Consider the following 22,402-nt stretch of genomic DNA (forward strand, 5'->3'; position numbering starts at 1 on the left):
AACACAGGCTCTTTGCAAACCTATTCAAATGCTACGTACCTGTTTTTAGTGTGGTGTGTACTTGTATAATTTTAGATCCTTTTTCCATGTCTGTCCCCCATCTCCCTGAAAGTCTAAATATGCAAAAGGATGTCCTTCCTCCTTATACATGAGAAAACAAAATGGCTTTGAGAAGAAGGGTTCTCTGTGTCAGCAGCTTCTTAGCATTGCTTGGCCTTCACACCCCAGATACTTGCTATGACCTCGTTCATTTAGGTTGGCATAAACTTATTTTTCTAGGTTTTTTCCACTTGGGATGAGACCCCAGTGGGGATGAGCTGCTGATCACCTTATGGAAATGGTGCTGCTAGTGTGACCCTGTGATTCCAACTGGAGGGCTTGGGTCTAGACCCAATGATATCACCTCCTCCCAGTGTCGGAACCCCTGTGACTGGGGGGTCCAGTGACAGTGACTCACCAAGCTGGGGAACCCATACTTTCCTCCCCATCCCCTTGATCTTTCAGATGAAGAAGCCTCCAATGACTTCTTTATCACCTTTCTTATTTGGAGGAGTCTCTCTCACTAAACATTTTATTAGCTGAGTTCTCCAGAGGAGGAACAAATAACATTTTACAAGTCGGTCTCTAATTAAAAAACTAATAAAACCAAGCTTGTGGGAAAGCCCAAAATGACTGATGGTCCAAATAAAACACAAGCTAGCAAATTTAATGATAGCACAGAGGGCTTTCAAAGAAGAGTCCTAAGATTTATTTTTTTCCCTTTCATTGCTTTATCTTTGTTAAGTAGACATCTCTGTTGGAAATTATAGACAGGATTGTTAATTATACCCAATATAGTATTATATAAAAAATTTCACTTCTTATTTCTGAGCACATAGTCTGGAACAACTTCTGTGTTAAATTTGATGCATTTTTAAGTACTCCGTGCACTCATTTCTGTTAAGAATAATTGAGTTTCAGAAATTTGGGGGATTATGAAGGAAAATAAAATGGGGTAAATATAGCTTTTATTTACGGGGCTCTGGTGTGTATACACAGAACACTTCTATATTCTTTAAGTGGTATTAGGGCCCAAATTGTTAACATGAAATTAATCATGTAACTAGAATTGGGAAGATTTGGGTTATATAAGAAAAGCATCCCTTCTTCATTTTGTGATCCGATTTTAAAATTTAACAAAAAAACCTATACTCTTCTCCATAAATTAAAATTTTTTTCTGGTTCTATCACTAAGGTTGAAATCTATGATACAACGATCTCCTTAAAATTTGCCTGGCAGGCACCTGGGTGGCACAGTCGGTTGGGTGACCGACTACTGGTTTTGCCTCGGGTCATGATCTCTGGATCCTGAGATTGAGCCCCATGTCAGGCTCTGTGCTCTGCATGGAGTCGGCTTGGTTTTCTCTCTCTCCCTCTCCCTCTCTCCCTACCCCCCCCACATGCATGCACTCAGTTTCTCACTCTCTCTCTCAAATACATAAATAAATCTTTTAAAAAAAATTGCCTGGGACAGTGTTCCGTGTGCCTGCCTGTTCCCCTGCTTCTCCACCCCAGTTCTCTCTAGAAAACAGGACAGAGTACTTGGCCAGAGGCTTCTGCTCGGATTTGTGAAATCTTGGAGGGTCTTTCTACACACTCTTCACTGGCACCTTCCGCCCTTTTCCTATATGAACCCCTCTGTCCCACCTCTCTCTCCCTTTTCCTCCCTTCCTTCCTTCCTTCCTTCCTTCCTTCCTTCCTTCCTTCCTTCCTTCCCTCTTCTCTTCTTTCTCTTCTCTTCTCTTTTCTTCTTTCGTCAATAACTAGGCCTACTCATTCATCCCCAGAGAGGGAGAGACAGAATCCCAAGCAGGCTCCATGCCAGTGTGAGGGACTCCATCTCACAGCCCTGAGATCATGACCTGAGCCAAAATCAAGAGTTGGACACTCAACTGACCGAGTCCCCCAAACACCCCAAGAATAATTTTAATCTCCTTATACCTTTAATAGCTAGTTTCAGTCATAGGCTGCTCTTAAAACATACGATCTGAAAATATTTTTAAAAGCAGAGAAAAAAAAAGTTTCTCTACACAGTCTAAGTAGATATGTGAAGTGAGATTTTCACACGACCCAGGATTTCTTTCGTCTTTTAAACATTCAGAAAGATGTCAGTTTTCATCAACTTTGAGGACTGGAGGGCATTTAAAAAAATCTAAACAAACTTACTTCATTGAAAGCCATCTTCTGGTCTTCCGTCTGCCCATCAGAAGGCTGACCTGCTCCTGTCTAGTTTAAAAGGGGGGCTCCTGATTGCGTCCATTGTCACCTGAAACGCGGAGGATCAACTCTGAAAAAAGCTGGTGCTAGAAAAAAATAACTCTACTTTTCTTTTTACAAATAAATCCAAAATAATAAGACTTTTTTTTTTTCAGTGTCTCTTCAGACAGTTCCTTTTACTGTTTGGGTTTTGCCTGCCTATTTCCTTATTTTTCTTTTTTTTAAAGATGTTATTTATTTATTTGACAGAGAGAGAGAGAGAGAGGACCAGCAGGGGGAGCGTCAGGCAAAGGGAGAGGGAGAGGTAGGCTTCCCGCAGAGCAGGGAGCCGAACATGGGGCTCCATCCCAGGACCCTGGGATCATGACCTGAGCTGAAGGCAGACGCCTAACTGCCTGAGCCACCCGGTGCCCCTGCCTGCCTATTTCTTACGTCTACCACAGACATCGTCAACACGGAAGGCAGTATTGCCCCCGAGAAGGCAAAAATTGCTTCTGAAGGAGGAAAAGCAACGTGCTGTGGTTGTGTGTGAAGCACACATGGTACATGAATGGATATGCACTACGTCTGTGGAATTAAAATTTGGGATGGGGCAGTTTGAGTAAAAAGTCTAGAAAGACTCCCTTCAGGGGGCAATCATGAGAAAAAGGGCTGAGAAACATTGATCTATCACATCTTATCATTGGTCCCTCCTCCCTCCTCCACCCTTCACCTGTCTTTTCAACTTGCCTTTAATTACCTTTCGTGGTCCTTGTCTGCATTTTCCAGGTCTGTCTAAACGTCTTTTCCTGGTCTCCCCAGTTTTGCTCCAACCAGTCTTCTCCCCTCTCACTGGATCCATGGGGCCTCACACGGATCTTCTTCCGTCCTCCTCGCTGCCTCGTCCCCTCACCTCCAGCCCAGTCTCATCTTTGGGAGGGTGGTTTCCCCTCTAGGCTCGACAGGCCAGCCTTGCCCCCGTCCGTGTGCGGGAACAGCCGCTAGCCAAGCAGCAGCACCGGGGCCTAGTCTGTCCCGCTAAAGGTGAGCTGTGTTTCAGGATGTGAAGAGATTGAGTTCAGCCAGCTCATCTTCAGAGAAGACTTCCTCAGTGACAGCTACTTTGGGGACCACCTGCGCGGCCAGATCGCCACGGAGGAGCTGCACTTCGGTGAAGGCGTGCACCGGAAGGCCTTCCGCAGCAAAGTGATGCGGGGCCTCATGCCCGTCTTCCAGCCCGGCCACGCCTGCGTGCTCAAGGTGCACAACGCCGTTGCCTACGGGACCAGAAACAACGATGAGCTCGTCCAGAGGAACTACAAGCTCGCTGCCCAGGTGGGTCCACCTGCCTGAAAGAGTCCCCTGGGATGTCAGAGGGACCCGTGATAGCCCGAGATGAAAGTCAGCCTCAGAATTGTTGGGAGTGTCTCCTTTGGGGTGTGGTTATAAGGGAGCCACTGGATCAAGCCCGAATGCCGGGAACCACGGCTAAGGTCTCACGCCAGCCGGATGGGACTCAGCCTGTGTCTGGAGGCCCCTCCTTGGTGCTGACCTGTGCCTAGGGAGCCCCATGAAGTTCTTGAAGGTTTGAGTCTACTTGGACACAGGATGTTATGGAAAGCGGGGGCTCCAAGCGACACGGGATGCCAGGATTCCCAAGCATCCCCAAGGGCATCCCCGAAGGAGTAGTTTCTGAATTGGTTTGGTTTGGTTTATGGAGGGGCGTGGGGTATATTCAAAAGGTTCAGCATTTGCCCTATTTCCTGCCTTTCTGAGTTTGGGTCAATGTCCGCCTATAAGCCATGTAGGGAGATCGAGCCAAGACTCCCCCTAAGTTCCCATCTCCGCATGTTATTGAGTCACAGGATCTTGAGACAAGAAGAGAACATGGGCTTCCCTCCCTGCCTCCCCCTCCCGCTTCGGCCCCTGTATTTCACTCCTGACACCAGCACTGCACAAGCTTTCGGGAGTGCTGGGTCTAGCTCTCTCACAGACAAGGTGCCCTGCTAAAACTGTTACCTGTAAAACGAATAGGTTAGACTTCGATGAATCTCCTGGGTGCTGTCAAGCGCTAGCCATCTATGATTGTCTCAGATGTACTGATGTCAGGTGGGACTTGGGGCTCGTGAAGCAGCCTCTCTTCTGAGTATAGGATTTTACCAATTGCATTCCTTTCTCCTCCAAATCAACCCTTCTTTTTTCTATTCTTTCACTGCATACTCCTTCCATTTCATGTACCATCTGGTGTAGTCAGGGAGAACCTCCAGCATCCAGATTCCCTCTTGGAAAGGCCCTGTAGAGTGGAAAACAAAATCCAGTTTACGTTTCCGGGGCAAACAATCTTGTCGACGTGTTCACTACCCACAGCTCTCATTACACCCCTGAAAAAGAACGTCAGATGGGAGGGCTCACAGGCAGCCCAGCAGGCCCCGAGCTTTACCTGACATCCTGCCTGGGGCCAGTCCCCTTAGCCCAGGGTGAATTTCAGCCACGCAGGTTCTAGAACTTTTATAGTTCAGGACGCTTGGCCCCAGAGACCACTTGAGCTTTACCCAGGTAATTCCTTCATGCCTCAGAGCTCCTCTGCAAGCGGACGATTCTAGCTTGCAATACTTGGTGCTTCTGTGCCTCCAACCAGAGTGTGGATGGGTTTGGGAATCCATTGGCTTGACCCACATCAGGAAATCTGATTAGCTTTACCAGCAACTCTGAATTTCTTCTAACCACTGGTCTTTCCCATGTGTGTGGGTGATGTAGGAATGCTATGTCCAAAATACTGCCAGACACTACGCCCAGATCTATGCTGCCGAAGCACAGCCTTTGGAAGGCTTTGGAGAAGTGCCAGAGTAAGTGTGCTCACCCAGTCTTGTATGATCACCCCTGATTTGTGAGGACTTTGAGGGCCTGGAGGGGTGAGAGGGTGCGAAGGACCAGGAGGACAAGCATTTCACCTGGTCTTTCTGTCTGGGAGCTATGAGAACACACGTGGCCGCTCTCCTGTTCCTTACTAGGTTGCCAGAGGCTTACAGACAGATACTTGATGCATATTCTTTAAATCAACATATGTATGGATAGGTGGATGGAAGGATGGGTAGGTGGATGGATGGATGGATAGATGAATTCAATAAACGTATCATATTAAATAGAAAAGAAGTGGATAGCAAATGAATTGGATAAATGTATCATATTAAATAGAAAAGAATTGGATAGCAAATGAATTGGATAAATGTATCGTGTTAAATAGAAAAGAGAGAGTGTCTGCTTCATGGATATTACATTGTCTCAACAATAAGCCAGTAAAAGAGAACACAAGAATATCACAAAGCAATTACCTTAGGATGAAAATAAAATACGGTGCTGTGTCTAAGAAGAGTGAACTGGGTACCAGCAGTGGAGGAACATACTATCCATTTCCTGGAAACTTGCAGGGATAAATTACTCTGAGTACTTTTATCCGCTCATTGGCTAAATATGGATTGACCCAAGCAGATGTTTGGGTGTCTGGAATTTGTGGTTGTTAGTCTGCTTATCTGGTTGAGATCATTTGTGTGTGTTTAAGTGGAAAGAGAGAGGTGTGTCAGGGCACATTGGAAATTTCAGACGGAGCATCATTTGTGTATCAGTAGAAACTGGGAGAGGAAAGAAGGAAGGAATCATTGGCCACATTGACCCCATTAGCTCACAAAGGGGGAAAATACTCTCTGAGGTGGTGTCAGGCATATCATATAGAAAGTCCAATGCTTTCTGCTCTTTGCCAACAAATGCTTAGCATCCTTATTTAGTTCACGAACATTTCTCAGCAGCTTTAAGAAAAATTAACATAATGCAAAGAAAATACACAATTGCTTTTTTGTTAAATCCACTAAGACAGCAATCTGGAGTGAGTTACGGTGTTATAGGAACTCGCGGGTTCTCTTTCTTCTCCAGCCCCCTTTCCCAGTCTCTGCCCTCTTCCATTCTTCTCGAGGAGGAAGAGGGTCAACCGGGTGAGCTGCCGTCTACAACTCACAGAACCCCGGTGCCCTCGGGTCAGGCACACCCAAGTGTTGCATGACTCGACACCACAATTTGGGGACTTTCTAAACAAAACGACAGAAAATTATGAATCTAAAGATTGGTGCCGAGACTTGGGAAGGGCCTGCGCTTGGGAGGGACACAGGGACTAATGAGCGTCATCAGCACCCCCACATATATGCCACTGGTCGAAAGATCGATTAGGACATTTTGATGTGTAAACACCTTTCCCTTCCTCACAGGGGGAGAATTTGTGAGGGCATGAATGATAACATACGGAAGGATAGGGGTCCTCACAAAGGCATCTGCTCCTGATTCCATGTTCGTTTTACCAAAATCAGAGGATTCTGCACTGGGAAACACACACACACACACACACACACACACACACACACACACACACACACAGAGTCTTCTTAAAGGCTTCTACACTTGAAACCGTGTCAGAAAAGATGAACGCAAGTAGGACTTTAGAGGAGAAGGCACAGTGAGTGCATTCGCGTATGTGTGCAGTGGGGATGATTTGGGAGTTTATCGGCCTCGAGATGCTCCAGGGGTGCAGGGACCACCGAGATGCTTCCCCCTGGCGTGGCGGTACAAGTGGAGGACAGAACTTTGGAGGGGACATCAGTGCTAGCCCCCAGAAGGAAGAAGTGCGAGAAGAGATCCAGAGGCTGGAGGCAGGAGACGTCGGAAAGGTGCTGCTACGGCCCAGGGAAGGGGCTGGTGGAACTTGATCACTGGCCGTGGGGGAGTTTGAGAAGAGAGAGCAGGCTCTTGTGACATTCAGGAGGTCGGTATAGTTAACGAAACCGATCGAGGGAATAAGACAGAGTATAAATCCAAGGCTTTTAGCTCAGAAAACTAGGGAGATGACGCAGTCGCTGGAGCAGGGAGGGGACCCAAGTAGGTGAGCGGCAAGGTGCGTAATTTGTTTCGAATATGCCTGGGCTGAGGTTTGCAGTCTCGGTGGCCCATCAGACCCCAGCAGACGTGTGTTCATCTGAGGCTGGAGCTGGAAGAGAAGGGAAGCGGCAAGCCGGTTTGGGGGAGCGCAGCGTGAAGATGGCTGTCGCAGCTGCGGAAATGGTGGCATCACCTGGTAGAATGTGCAGAACTGGAGGAAGGGAGGACCAGGGCTGGAGCCCCGAGGAACACGAGCGCACAGGGGCCAGGGGACGTGTTGAGGAGGTGTCAGCTGTGGCTCAGAAGCCAGCACAGAGGAGCACCAGGCAGGAAGGGCACTGTCTAGATCTGGTGAAAGGAGGAGGTCATTCCAAAGGGAGAAAGGGGTCAACGCTCGGGTGGTCCAGGAAGATCTGGGGCAACAGTTAAAAGCCATCAGCGTGAGTGACCTTAGCAAGCAGGGGTTTTTCTAGGACTTATTTATTTATTTGAGAGAGAGAGAGAGAGAGAGAGCATGAGCAGGACGGGCAGAGGGAGAGTGAGAGAGAGTCTCAAGCAGACTCTGTGCTGAGCTCAGAGCCCGATGCAGGGCTCGATCCCATGACCCTGAGATCATGAGCTGAGCCAAAACCAAGAGTCAGATGCTTAACTGACTGAGCCACCCAGGCGCCCAGCAAGTGGGATTTTTGTAAACGGAGAGGTAATGGGTCAAAGAGCGAATTGGAGTTGGGGCCAAACCAACGCATGGCTGCTCCCACAGTGAGTAGTAGGTAAGGCAGATTCGTGGCCATTCCTTGCTCAGTGACTGATGAATGGGAATAGCCAGTTGTGACATGGCATCCTCGCTCCATGCCAGAGTGACCGCGTTGCAGGAGGGGGAGGGGCAGGCAGAGCATCCCGGGGGTGGACCTCAGGGAGGAGTGTCAGGGAAGCTTCGTTTCAGGCAGGGTGGGGTGGTGAGAGGACCTGGGGGTAGGACTCAGATGGGCTCGCGGGTGTGTGTGAGTGACACACGGGGGGGTGGGGAGGACACTAAGTTATGGGGTACCAAGATGTAGGGGGTGGGGTTGTTAGCTGGCCCCCTCCCCCCTCGCCTCCCACTCTACCAGCTTATTTCTACTCAGTCTTTACAACTCAAGCCACGCCACACCGCCCGTGGGAAGCCTGCTGCCTGTCCTTATTAGTTAGGAGTTGGGAGCGCGGTGCGCCTCCCTTCCCAGCGGTTGTCCCTGCAAAGCAGGGGCTGTGTCTCTTTCATGTTTGCTGTCCCAGTGAGTTTTTGAGATCTGGTGTAAGCTACTCAGTAGAGGCTTATTTAATGAAAAAAATGGCAGGGTGAGTGGCGTGTCACCGAGGTGGGGCAGAGATCGGAGTTTGGGGCACACGAGGAGGTCAGTTTTGGCTGTGTTAAATTTGAGATGCCTATTAGACATCAATCGGAGAGAGTAGGAGTCTGGACATGTGAGTCGGTAACTCAGGGGAGAGGCCTGGACTGGGGATATAAATATGGACATCGTTGCCATACGGATTGTACTGCAAGCAAGGAGGTCACTAGCCAGTGTGGGCAGAGAGAGAAGAGCTTTCCCAGGGCACGCGGAATCTAAAGGTTGGGGGGGAACAAAGATCCAGCGAAGGAGACAGAAAGAAAGCAGCCAGTGGAGCAGGAAGGAGACCAGGAGGAAGTGAATTTCTGGAAGCAGCGGGAAGGTGCTTTGAGAGATCAGCTGTGTCCGGTGCCCCTGAGAGCATGTGAGATGAGGGCTGAGAGGAGACCGTGAGACTCAGCTACACGGGTGCCGCTGGTGCCCTTGACCGAAGCTTCTTTAGTGGGGACGCCCCTTTGAGCGGGTTCCAGGGAGAATGGGAGGGGAGGGACTGCAGACAGTGAGTCTACAGCTGCTGTGAGTTGGGAGGCAGCCGTGAGTCAGTGGTTAGGGGGTCGCGGGGTCAGCGTGCTGTGTAGAGCTGTCCCGGCGTGTTGCTGGGCCACTGGCAGCGGTGGTTCTGAAGGGGAAAGGGGGCTGGAGAGGGGGGAGCACCTGCTGGAGCAATATCCCTGAGCATTAGAGGGGTTGGCCAGACCGGGGACAGCAATGGAGGAAGAGGTGCAGGGGGAGCTGGGAGGCTTCATCCATCGTGGGGGGCGGGGAGGGGAGGGTATAGGGGTGCAGACTCCGGGAGGTAGAACTCTGTGGTGGTGGCTGCTCTTAGGAGCTGTCTTCTGACTGCTTCAGTCTTCACAATAAAACAGGAAGCGAGGTCATCAGCCGGGAGCGAGGCTGGGGAGGAGGTGCGGCAGTGTGAGGGGAGGAGCGGGTATGACATCATCATCTTAGGGGGGTGACAGCGAATGGGCTGTGCTGAAAACCACATTCGGGATGTCTCCCTTCTCCACTGGGGCCGCCGTCACTATTGTGCAGTGTGCTCCCTGGTCTCCCTGCTCTGCCCCTGCCCCCGCACAGCCCCTTCTCCCCAGAGTGGCGGACTCATCCTGTAACACGGATGTGTGATCGCGGCACTTCTCTGTCCCAAACCCTCCAGTGGCTTCTCATCCCAATCGGTACAAAGGGCAGAGTTTTTCAAATGGCCTTCCAGACCCCGCAAGGTCTGGCTTCCCGTTCCCTCCCTGTCGGCACCCACCTGCTACCACCTCCCCTACTACTCCAGCCACATGGGCCTCTCCCTGCTCTTGGAACACACCAAGAATGCTCCTGCACCAGCGCTTTTCCCTTTGCTGTTCCTTCTACTTAGAATGCTCTTCCCAGGGATACCCTCATGGCTCCCTACTTCCCTTCCCACAGGTCTCTGCTCAAACGTTCTTTCGTAGCAAGGCCTTCTCCGACCTCCCTCCGTAAAATAGCAGTCCCTCCCTGACAACCTGCACTACCGAGCACCTTTACTTTTTCACACAGCACCTGGCACAGTACGCGGACTTGTTTACTGCTGGTCTCCCTCACTTGCATGTAAGAGCCTTGAGAGCAGAGCCGCTGTGTTCCTCACCGTTTTCTGGAACGGCATCTGGAAGACTGTCTGACATAGAAACCACTGAATGAATATTTGCTTAGAGGAAGGAAGGAAGGAAGGAAGGAAGGAAGGAAGGAAGGAAGGAAGGGAGGAAAGGCGGGCATATGATGGGTGGATACGTGGCCAGTGGGTCACTGAGATAGGGCTATAATGCAAACATTCATTTCTATATGGGCAAACTCCATCCCAAGGAGGGGTTTCTGACTGACTCTAGGCACCAATGAAAGACAGAAATAGATCTTTTCATCTCTTGAACAATCGTTGTGGTCGGGGGTCAGCCGACATCTAGTGGAGCCCGGGGATTTGTTCTGCAGCTCCCCGCTCCCCCGAGTGAAGACAGAATGCCCGGGTCTCTATTTCCAGGTGAGAATGTGATGTGTGCACACGCTGTCTTCCCTTCCAGGATAATTCCTATCTTTCTTATCCGTCGCCCTGAGAACAACATCCCTTATGCAACAGTGGAGGAGGAGCTGATTGGAGAATTTGTGAAGTATTCCATCCGGGATGGGAAGGAGATAAACTTCCTGAGAAGAGAGTCGGAGGCGGGTCAGAAGTGTTGTACCTTCCAACACTGGGTGTACCAGAGGACAAGTGGCTGCCTCCTGGTCACGGACATGCAGGGTGAGGAAGCAGCCTGACCTGGCTTCCAGGGATGCCGCGGGCCTGGAATGTTCCTGGGGGTGTGGACGGGAGGAGAGGGAGAGGTCTCCTGGATGCCTTTAAGCATCTTTATACCAGCAGAAGGTGTTACTAATGTCTCTTCCGAAACAAGGGCAGACAGAGGAGACTGAAATGACCAGCCAAACAGTAATAAAGTCCATTGTAGTAATTTATGCCAATAATGCCTTCCTATTACCACAGGTAACTAAAGATTGGCTTTATTGTTCTATCCTCCACAGGGGCAATTCAGAAGTATATAGAAAAATCTGGCTGTACCAAAAGATAAATTAAGATGTAATCACTCATTCTTAATAAGTGAAAGGGTCTTTCACAGTTGCTTTAGATTTTCAAGCTCCCCTGGCTAGTTTGCAGCATTTTCAATTTATATGCAAATTGATAGGAATGCATTTGCTGTATGAAGTGGGGATATGATAATTAGGGTACCCAGAGAGACAGCCCCGAGACAAGTTGCAGTTTGGGGTTCCCCAAGACCACCTTCTGGTTCATGAGTTTGCTGGAAGTACTCATAGAACTCAGAAAATCCTTTACACTCGTGGCTATGGTTTATTACAGTGAAAGGACACAGGCTCAAATTAGCAAAAGGACGAGGCTTGTGGGGCAGAGTCAGTGGGAGGCCTTCCAGGTGTCCTGTCGCAGTGGAGTCACGTAGACCAGCGCTTACTTCTCCCAGCAATGATGTGTGGCAGCATGCATGAAGAACTGCCTTCCAGGGAAGCTCGCCCAAACCTCGGTGTTCAGAGTTTTTACTGGGCGTCCGTCATGTAAGCATAACTAGTCACAAGGTGGACTTTGCTCTCTAGCCTCTCCAGAGTCACACCCATGGCCCCAGGAAGACAAAGACACCCTTATCAGGTAGGTCATTCCAAGGCTTAGAGGTTAGCTCTCAGGAGTTGGGCAAGGATTGAACCTTTATTTGGGCAAGGTTAATCCTTCCCTGCACACACATGTTCAGGTACAAATATTGGGGAGGGGATCCCAGGAAACACTGGTAGGAGAGAGAAGTGTGACAGGCGGTGGGAAGACAGCCAGTAGGGGACCTTATAATACAGCCAGTTCCTGCTGTGGGTCACTGAAGCTCCTGCCTGCTGGGGAAGCGCTGGGAGCCTATGCAGAGCAAACTTCTCAGAATTCTCTCACCCACGGAGTGAGGGAGCAGGGGTATTTATACACCAATTGTCTTTCGCTACTGGTGGGAGGCTACTCCTGGTGGGGGTGTTAATTCCCCTGCACTTGCCACCTGCACACGGAGAAGCCAAGCTGAGCAAAGCAGGCTCCCATGATCAGAGAAAGTTCTCAGGCAAAGAAATGTTGGGGCACAGAGAGCGGGAGCCAGTGCGCACAGAAGCGGTTAGGGTGAGGACAGTGGGTGGGGCGCCAATAGTTTCTACCACAAGGGTTTTCCCCTTCCTCTTCCTTTCCAAATAATAATACTGTGAAGAAAAATCTGAACTATCATCCTATGCCTGCTGTATGTCAGACCTCGTCACAGACGAGGATCTCCAGCTCTTTCTACAGCCTGGTGGTGAAGAGCAAGACTGCCTCTGGGTTCTGTTCCCACGGCTTCCTAGCTGCTAGCCTTGGGCAAATTACTTCCCTCTCTGCGCCTCAGTACTTTACACGTTGTCGTGAGGCTTAAACAGGATGGGAAGACATGTAGCACAGCACCGCCACATAATAAGTGTTCCCCGATTTTTTTAACCTTTATTTTGAAATAATCATAGGCACAAGAAGGTGCAAAAATGTTCAGAGAGGTCCCCCTTTTCGTATGTACTCATTTTTTTCCCTATAAGATTCTGTCTGATCTTCATAACCCTGCGAGGAAGACATTAGGATCCCATTTTACAGATGAGAAAACAGAGGCTCAGAGACAGTGCTTTAATTGCCTGCTGTCCCTCAGCTAATAAGCAGAGGGGTTCGAGACTCTACCCTGTGGTTTCTGACTCCAAAACCCAAGCTCTTTCCACTAACCCACGAATTTACCAATTTGCAAGAGATTTCCAAGTGTCTCCCGATGTTAAAGCTTCTAGTGAGGACCTTCTCGAGGGCCAGCGGGGGAGTGCAACATTAGAGTCTTGCAGATGGGACCACTCTGCATATTGAGGGCTGCCATACCCACTCACTTTCTGAAGAGACCCCGCTGCCACACACACACTCTCTCTCTCTCTCTCTCACACACACACACACACACACACACACACACACACACACACACACATGCACATGGTCTTAATACATAGTTATCTATTCTAGTTAGATTCCGGCTGCATAATTCTGGATTCCCCCCTCCATCTTTCCTCCTTCAGAGTTAATTTTGCAATAAATACAGCTCTCCTACTGAAAAGCAGCCCCCTGGAGCTCCGCGCACAGCTACTTTTGCTTCTGGGCACTTGTAAACAAGCGTAGTGGAATGTTACGTCTCTCGGTAAATGCCGTGTGCGCTCTAAAGCGTTGGCACGGTGTATCATAACGGGGTTTATTTGCTCTCTGCTGCTGGGGAAAATCTCTTTATGGTCATCACCGTTGTGTGCAAGATAGCACATCCATTCTCTAAGGAATCTGTACGTTTTCCAGTTTTACCGAGACACTGGAATTAGGATTAAAAACAAACCAACCGACCCAAACTCAACTATGACCTTCTCAGACTCTTCAAAGCGATCCCCTCCCTCTTGCGTTAGCTTGTCGACAGGGTGGTGGTGGCTTCTGCAAGGTTGGGGGTGAAAGCCCCGCATGTGATTTGGCCCTGACATCTGCCCACCGCTGAGACCACTAGGGTTCCTAAGAAGCGCTCACCCCAAAGACCCAAGAACTCAAGTTCTGGAGAACACATTCCGGATGCTGCCTCCTTCCTTCCTTCCAGTGGAAACGACCCGTAGGTGACTGTTAGCCCCAACTCCACTTAATTGCTACATACTAGCATTCAAATTATTATCCTACAGAGACTTCGGTTGAACTGCCCGCAAATGACTAAACCGAGAGATGCTACCTTTTTGAAATTTTATTCTTTTTCTCAACTGTAATTGATAGCTGGTAATTGTGAGAGGCAGGAAAAGCGATTCCCAAGTTCAAGGAACTTTGCCAAATGACTTTTTAAAATTGGACTAAAATGCAGCTCAGAGCTGGGATTTTTAAATACAGAGTCCCTCAAAAACAAGATGTCCAAAGAGGGCTTTTACAATTGGGTGTCTTTTTTTTTTTTTTCTGAAGCACAGCCCCTGTAATAAAGGCTACGTGAAGCATTTCTGCATATGTTCTGTTGTTAGCAGCTTCGCAAGAACAAGATGAATTAGTCGCCCACTGCGAAAGCAGCTTTTAAAATGCTCACTGGCTCAGCCCAAGTGCCGGCTGTGATTTAGCTCACAGGTGCACGCCAGAATAGCGCTCATCACTTCTGTCTGACTAACCAGCCTGAATAGCAGCACGGCCTGTATTTTGGCTGTGGTCCGGGCAGATGGTGCTGAATCAGACCATTGACCCATTAGGGTTCCTCTCCTGGGCGTCTGAAAGCAGCGCTCATAGGAGCAGAGACCCATGGAGCTAGGCTGCCATCGCGTCTGACCTTGGGGTTGGCTTGGGAGGGGACACTAGTTCCTCGGTCCACAGCCCAGACTGGTTTCTGTGCTGCCAGGCCCCTCAGTGAGCAGGTCATCTGCTGGCCATGGGGAATACAGCAACCACAGGCCCAGGTAGGACAAGAGTTAGGGGCAAGAGAGGAGGAGGCAAGCCAGACAGACTGGTGGGGTAGCACTGTGGACCCCATGCTTGGCCACCGAAGGCCTGTCACTAGATTGCAGGAGTGCGCTTGAGGTGGGGGTCCACTGAGTTGGAGCCCATGCCCACGGCCACCACCCTAGAAAGACAGGAGCTGAACTGCTCCCGGGTCTGGCAAGGAGAGTCTGGAAAGGCCGAGGCCCATGCACACTCTGGGCATTGGAAAGGTCTGTCTTCCTCCACATCTGGAGGAGGTTAGGGATGTCGAGTGAGACGGGGACAGGGTGAGAGCATGGCTCTTCTCTACCGCCCCAGTGATGGTGACTCTTGCCCTTCCCCACCCTGAAAGACAGAAGGATTTTCCATTTTCTTTGTGTCCCTGGTTCCTCAACCGCTCTCTCAACTGCTCCTGCTGGAGAGGCAGAGGCAAAGAGCCTTCTGTGTTCTTGGGATTCTATCCAGATCCTGTGGCTCTTTGCTGAGCCAGAGTGGGAAGCTCAGGGAGCTGTGTGGGTTGTTTTGGTGTTGGTAATACCCCACCCCAACATGGTTTAATGGGTCGAGGTTAGGATAAGTCAAAGGGTTAGACCATGCGTCACAGCGGTCTGTGTCTCCAGGCCAGTGGTTACAAGTCTCTATGTAACTGAGGAGTGTTTCCCTGCACCTAAAGCCAACCCAGAGAATCTTCGCTCCCCAACTGGGCAACCATCTTTATGGAGATGGGAAATCGCATATGTGGAGTTTGGCTTGGAACTGAACGGATGCCATCTTGAACTCTCTCACTGCTGACCTCACCTCCCCCCCAGCCCATGCCCATGCCACCTGTCACTGCAGTGACCCACTGGAGCAGACCAAAGCCCCTGTCTGAGCATTTCTAGGGAGAGAGCTTGTGGGACAAGAGCAAGCCTCAGAGCCGTGCGTAGAGCTATTAGCCTCCCTCCTCCCGCAGAGGGGCGGACCAAGCACACAGAGGACGTCATTGCCCGAACTACAAAGGGCTGGGGGTGGCTGGGGGTGGCAGACCCCACCATTGGATCCCGTGAGACACAACTCCCCTAAACTGCTGTCAGACGTGCCGTTCCCTGTTATCATCCCACAGAGCTGGATGTATGTCTGAAAGGCCGTCAGTGTCGACAGAAAGAGGCCTCTACTGATGGAAACAGGAGAAATGTTTATGTAGGAAGGGAAGGCAGGGGGGGCTGTCACTACCCCTTCCCCGTGAAGCCTGGCCAGTCCTCTCCCAGGAGCCCCGGGTAACACAAATCCCATCTCTGCTCTCTCTTCCCATAGGTGTAGGAATGAAGTTAACTGACGTTGGCATAGCAACACTGGCTAAAGGGTGAGTAGAAAAAAACCCCAGCACATATCGTTCGATTCTGAGCTTCCAAACACCTGCTGGGCACACACTGTGAAGCTGATGCGGGCAAGTCAATTTCTTGTCCTAACTACGGATGACAAATGGTCTTGGGACGAATTCAGTTCACTTCTCTCACTTACATAAAATATTTATGGACTTTGTTCTCCCAGGCAAACACATTTGTTTCCTTACTTTGAAACAAACAAGAACTCTGGAAAAGCATTTCAAGATGAATTACTACCAGGAGTGCCAAGGGGGGTCAATGCCAGCATGACTGGAATTTCTTTTAATCATGAACATTCCATTTTTCTGCCTTTGATATCTTCACTATTAGAAGCTTCTTAATTTTTTTTTTTTTTTTTTGCATTTGAGGGCAGGGAATTCAATTTGCATATTTTTAATGTCCTTCCCCCATCCCAAAAAGTCCTTCAGGCGGTTCCCACTCTTCCCTGGAGGTGGTTTCAGGAGCAAATGGCTACGGAGGATCTGTGATGAGTTACTCTGGTGGGTGTGTGGCTTTGTTTTCCCAGTTCAGGGTAGGGTGTTGCTTGGTTCCGTGTGGGCTATGCCTGGACGGCACTGTAACATCTTACTGGCTTATCTCTTTTTTTTTTAATGTTTTTTTATTATATTATGTTAGTCACCGTACAGTACATCCCTGGTTTCTGATGTAAAGTTCGATGATTCATTAGTTGTGTATAACACCCAGTGCACCATGCAATACGTGCCCTCCTTACTACCCATCACCAGTCTACCCCATTCCCCCACCCCCCTCCCCTCTGTAGCCCTCAGTTTGTTTCTCAGAGTCCATAGTCTCTCATGCTTCATTCCCCCTTCTGATTACCCCCCTTTCTTTATCTGTTTCTTCCCCTACCGATCTTCCTAGTTCTTATGTTCCATAGATGAGATAAACCATATGATAGTTGTCTTTCTCTGCTTGACTTATTTCACTTAGCATTATCTCCTCCAGTGCCGTCCATGTTGCAGCAAATGTTGAGAATTTGTTCTTTCTGATAGCTGAGTAATATTCCATTGTATATATGGACCACAACTTCTTAATCCAGTCATCTGTTGAAGGGCATCTCGGTTCCTTCCACGATTTAGCTATTGTGGACAATGCTGCTATGAACATTGGGGTGCATATGGCCCTTCTCTTCACTACGTCTGTATCTTTGGGGTAAATACCCAGTAGTGCAATGGCTGGGTCATAGGGTAGCTCAATTTTTAACTTTTTAAGGGACCTCCACACTGTTTTCCAGAGTGGCTGTACCAACTTGCATTCCCACCAACAATGTAGGAGGGATCCCCTTTCTCCACATCCTCTCCAGCAATTGTTGTTTCTTGCCTTGTCAATTTTTGCCATTCTAACTGGCGTAAGGTGATATCTTAGTGTGGTTTTGATTTGAATTTCCCTGATGGCTAATGATTTTGAACATTTTTTCATGTGTCTGTTAGCCATTTGTATGTCATCATTGGAAAAGTGTCTGTTCATATCTTCTGCCCATTTTATGATTTGTTTATTTGTTTCTCACATATTGAGTTTGAGAAGTTCTTTGTAGATCTTGGATACCAGTTTTTTATCTGTAGCATCATTTGCAAATATATTCTCCCATTCCGTGGGCTGCCTCTTAGTTTTTTTGACTGTTTCCTTGGCTGTGCAGAAGCTTTTTACTTGATGAAGTCCCATAAGTTCATTTTATCTTTTGTTTCTCTTGCCTTTGGAGATGTGTCATGAAAAAGGTTGCTTTGGCTGATGTCGTAGAGGTTGCTGCCTATGTTCTCCTCTAGGATTTTGATGGATTCCTGTCTCACATCGAGGTCTTTCGTCCATTTGGAGTTTATCTTTGTGTATGGTGTGAGAGAGTGGTCAAGTTTCATTCTTTTGCATGTAGCTGTCCAATTTTCCCAGCACCATTTATTGAAGAGACTGTCTTTTTTCCACCGGATGTTTTTTCCTGCTTTATCAAAGATTAGTTGCCCAAAGAGCCAAGGGTCCATTTCTGGGTTCTCTATTCTGTTCCATTGGTCTATGTGTCTGTTTTTGTGCCAGTACCATGCTGTCTTTATGATCACAGCTTTGTAGTACAGCTCAAAATCCGGCATTGTGATGCCCCCAGCTTTGTTTTTCCTTTTCAACAGTTCCTTGGCAATTCGGGGCCTTTTCTGGTTCCATACAAATTTAAGGACTATTTGTTCCAGTTCTTTGAAAAATGTCATTGGTATTTTGATCGGGATAGCATTGAAAGTGTAGATTGCTCTGGGTAGCATGGACATTTTAACTATGTTAATTCTTCCGATCCATGAGCATGGAATATTTTTCCATCTTTTTGTGTCCTCCTCAATGTTTTTCAAGAGTGATTTATAGTTTCTAGAATATAGATCCTTTGCGTCTCTGGTTAAGTTAATTCCAAGGTAACGTATGGTTTTGGTGCTATTGTAAATGGGATGGATTCCCTAATTTCTCTTTCTTCGGTCTCGTTATTCGTGTATAGAAATGCAACTGATTTCTGAGCATTGATTTTGTATCCCGCCACATTACTGAATTGCTCTATAACTTCTAATAGTTTGGGAGTGGATTCTTTTGGGTTTTCCATATAGAGCATCATGTCATCTGCGAAGAGAGACATTTTGACTTCTTCTTTGCTGATTTGGATACCTTTTATCCCTTTTTGTTGTCTGATTGCTGTTGCCAGGACTTCTAGTACTATGTTGAATAATAGTGGCGAGAGTGGGCATCCTTGTCGTGTTCCTGATCTTAAGGGAAAGGCTTTCAGCTTTTCCCCATTGAGAATGATATTTGCTGTAGGCTTTTCATAGATGGTTTTTATGAGATTGAGAAATGTACCCTCTATCCCTACACTCTGAAGGGTTTTAATCAGGAAAGGATGCTGTATTTTGTCAAATGCTTTTTCTACATCTATTGAGAGAATCATATGATTTCTGAATTTTTCTTTCTGGATAAAATCTAAGACCCTGATCGATTTGCGAATGTTGAACCACCCTTGCATCCCAGGGATGAATCCCACTTGGTCATGATGGATAATCCTTTTAATGTACTGTTGGATTCTATTAGCCAGGATCTTGTTGAGGATTTTGGCGTCCATATTCATTAGGGAAATCGGTCTGTAATTCTCCTTTTTGTTGGGGTCTTTGCCTGGTTTGGGGATCAAGGTAATATTGGCCTCATAGAATGAGTTTGGTAGCTTTCCTTCTGTTTCTATTTTTTGAAATAGCTTTAGGAGAATAGGTATTATTTCTTCTTTGAATGTTTGGTAGAATTCCCCAGGAAAACAATGCGGGCCTGGAGTTTTGTTTTTTGGAATGTTGTTTATCACTGACTCAATCTCTTCATAATTAATTGGCCTGTTTAAAATATCAATTTCTTCCTGTTTCAGTCTTGGTAGTTTATAGGTTTCCAGGAAGGCCTCCATCTCTTCCAGATTGCTTAATTTATTGGCATAAAGCTGTTGATAAAAGCTTCTAATAATCCTTCCAATTTCATTGGTGTTGGTTGTTACCTCTCCCTTTTCATTCATAATTTTATTAATATGGGTCCTTTCTCTATTCTTTTGGATAAGTCTTGCCAGTGGTCTGTCAATTTTATTGATTCTCTCAAAGAACCAGCTTCTAGTTCTGTTGATCTGCTCTACTGTACTCCTGGTTTCTAATTCATTGATTTCTGCTCTAATCTTGGTCAACTGCTTCCTCGTGCGTGGATTAGGTCTGCCCCTCTGTTGCTGTTCCAGCTTCTTGAGGTGAGAATATAAAAACTGCATTTTAGATTTTTCTATTCTTTTGAGTGAGGCTTGGATGGCTATGTATTTCCCCCTTAGGATTGCCTTTGCAGTATCCCATAGGTTTTGGACCGTTGTGTTTTCATTCTCGTTGGTCTCCATAAATTTTTTAAAATGATTTTTGATTTCCTGGTTTATCGCGGCATTCCTGAGCAGGGTGGTTCTTAGTCTCCAAGTGTTTGAGTTTATTCCAAATTTTTCCTTGTGTTTGAGTTCCAATTTCAAAGCATTGTGGTCTGAGAATATGCAGGGAATAATTTCAGTCTTTTGGTATCGATTGAGACCTGTTTTGTGTCCCAGAACATGGTTTATTCTTGAGAACATTCCATGGGCATTAGATAGAATGAGTATTCTTTGGTTCTGGGGTGTAGTGTTCTATATATATCTATGAGGTCCAACTCGTTGAGTATGGCATTCAAAGCCCTTGTTTCTTTGTCGTTTTTTTGCATGGGTGTTCTGTTTATTTCTGAGAGTGGAGTGTTGAGGTCCCCTACTATTAATGTATTTTTATCTATATGTCTCTTTATTCTGGTTAAGAGTTGGCTTGTGTGTCTTGCTGCTCCCTTGTTGGGGGCATATATATTTATAATTGTCATATCCACTTGTTGGATACATCCTTTAAGAATAATATAGTGCCCTTCGGGTGTCTCTAACTATAGTCTTTAGTTTAAAATCCAATCTGTCTGATATGAGAATTGCCAGCTTTCTTTTGAGGTCTATTGGCGTGAAAGATGGTATTCCATCCCTTTACTTTCAGTCTGAATGTATCTTTAGGTTCAGAATGAGTCTCTTGTAGACAGCAAATGGATGGGTCATGTTTTTTTATCCAATCTGCAACCCTGTGGTGTTTATGGGAGCATTTAGGCCATTTACATTGAGACTGATTATTGAGAGATATGATTTTAATGATGACATGTTGCCAGTAAAGTCTTTGTTTCTGTAGATTGTGACTTTCTCTTGTGTATCACTTTTGGGGCCTTTTTACTTTTATAGAACCCCCCTTAATATCTCCTGTAGGGCTGGTTTCGTGGTTACGAAATTGGTCAATGACTGGCGATTCTGGAAGGTCTTTATTTCTCCATCAATTCTGAATGACAGCCTTGCTGGATAAAGGATCCTTGGCTGCATGTTTTTCTCTGAAAGAGCTTTAAAAATGGTCCCCCAACCCTTTCTCTCATTCCAGGTCTGTGTAGAGAGGTCTGACGTAATTCTGATACCTTTGCCTTGGTACATGAGAAATTTCTTTGCCCTGGCCGCTTTCAATACTGTATCCTCGGATCTAATATTTGCGAATTGCACTATGACGTGACATGGCATAGGTTTGTCGTGGTTGAGCTTGGGAGGGGTCCTCTCTGCCTCTTGGACACGAATGTTTGTTTCCCTTGCTAGATTAGGGAAGTTTTCAGCTACAATTTGTTCAAATATCTCTTCTAGGCCTCTGTTTTTCTCCATCCCCTCGGGGATGCCAATGATTCTGACATTGGAATGTTTCATTGAGTTGGTAATCTCCCGTAACCTACATTCCTGAGCGTGGATTTTTTTGAGTCCAGATTCTATTTTCGCTTTTTCTTCTACTAACCCCTCCTCCAATTTGCTGATACGTTCTTCTGCCTCATTCACCCTGGCCGTCAGAGCCTCTAGTTTTGACTGCATTTGGCTCATAGAATTTTTAATTTCTGCCAGACTCACTCTCATTTCCACCCTTAGAGATTCTATATTCTCATTAACATTTTCTTTAATACTTTTTTCAAGTCTACACATCATCTTGACCATTGTTACTCTGAATTCCATTTCTGATAATTTGGTTACATCCATATCCATTAGTTCTGTGGCAGAGGCCACAGACTCATTGTCTTTTCTTTGCTGGGGGGGACTTCTCCTTCTCGTCATTCTGATGAGGAGAGGGTGTGGGGTTGTCCAGAGCCCAAATTACTGACCGGGACCCAGGCCGTGTGCCCTTGTTTTATAGGGACCTTAGGGATGTGGGCTTCTTGATTTTTCAGCCTGCCTTCTGGGGGAGGGGCCTGCCGCGCCGATACTCAGGCAGCCCTGTCTGGGTAGAGTCTCCGTGTCCCCTGCGAGGGGGGATGGGGATGGGCACACTGTGAGCCGGTCTTTCCAGGCTTTTGTTCTCTGGCGGCTTTCCCTGGTGGTTTGCTGTGCCTCTTCTGAGAGTCAGAGCAGCAGCGGCCGAATTTCAGCCTCTGTCACGGAACAGAGGGATCGCGGACTGTTCTCCACTGATGTTCTGGCCACTTTAACTCTGTTACTGTTGGTGCTGCTCAACCCTGCAGCGTCCGGGATGTGCACCCCACACCCGGCGTCCCTGCCCTCACTTCCAGGGCCGGCGCGTCTCTGTCCTTTGTGTTTCTAATGCCGCCAGCCGCCAGCCGCCCCGCGCGCGCTCCCGGATCTCCCGGTCTCAGTCTGGATCCAGTGAGCGCACCGGGATTCCGGGGTTCCGCGAGATGCCTGGTGGCGCGCGCACCCGGCTCACGGTCTCAGTCTGCCGTTTTGCGGGTGCCGTCCGCGAGCCCGCCCGCTCTCCCGTGCAAGTGGCTACCGCTTCCCGGTGCCCGAACACGGCGGCCCCCTCCCCCTTCCGTTTATCTTCCGATATCTGTGCGCGGTTTCATGGCTCCCCGCTTCGTACCTCAATACTCAGCGCTGGAGATGTTCATTT

At 47.8% G+C, this 22,402-nt stretch overlaps 1 protein-coding gene across 5 annotated transcripts in view; it reads left to right on the plus strand.

Annotated features, from left to right (window-relative positions):
* Positions 1-22,402, plus strand: part of ALPK2 (alpha kinase 2) — a 124,873-nt gene that overhangs the window by 89,453 nt on the left and 13,018 nt on the right. For 4 of the 5 annotated variants that reach the window (XR_006778214.2, XM_087869773.1, XM_045790184.2 and 1 more), the window contains 4 exons: positions 3,296-3,570; positions 4,993-5,081; positions 10,583-10,800; positions 15,859-15,907. Coding sequence is in view for 4 of the 5 variants with exons in the window: in XM_087869773.1 (XP_087725899.1) it covers positions 3,296-3,570; positions 4,993-5,081; positions 10,583-10,800; positions 15,859-15,907 (631 nt within the window). In the remaining variant the exon portion in view is untranslated. Of the gene's footprint in view, positions 1-3,295; positions 3,571-4,992; positions 5,082-10,582; positions 10,801-15,858; positions 15,908-22,402 lie in introns of those variants that run through there. The other variant, XM_087869774.1, reaches the window with a different exon arrangement.

Source organism: Ursus americanus, chromosome 19 (assembly GCF_024610735.1).
Source record: "Ursus americanus isolate L20-20 chromosome 19, mUrsAme1.1.p, whole genome shotgun sequence".
Taxonomy (NCBI): Eukaryota; Metazoa; Chordata; class Mammalia; order Carnivora; family Ursidae; genus Ursus; species Ursus americanus.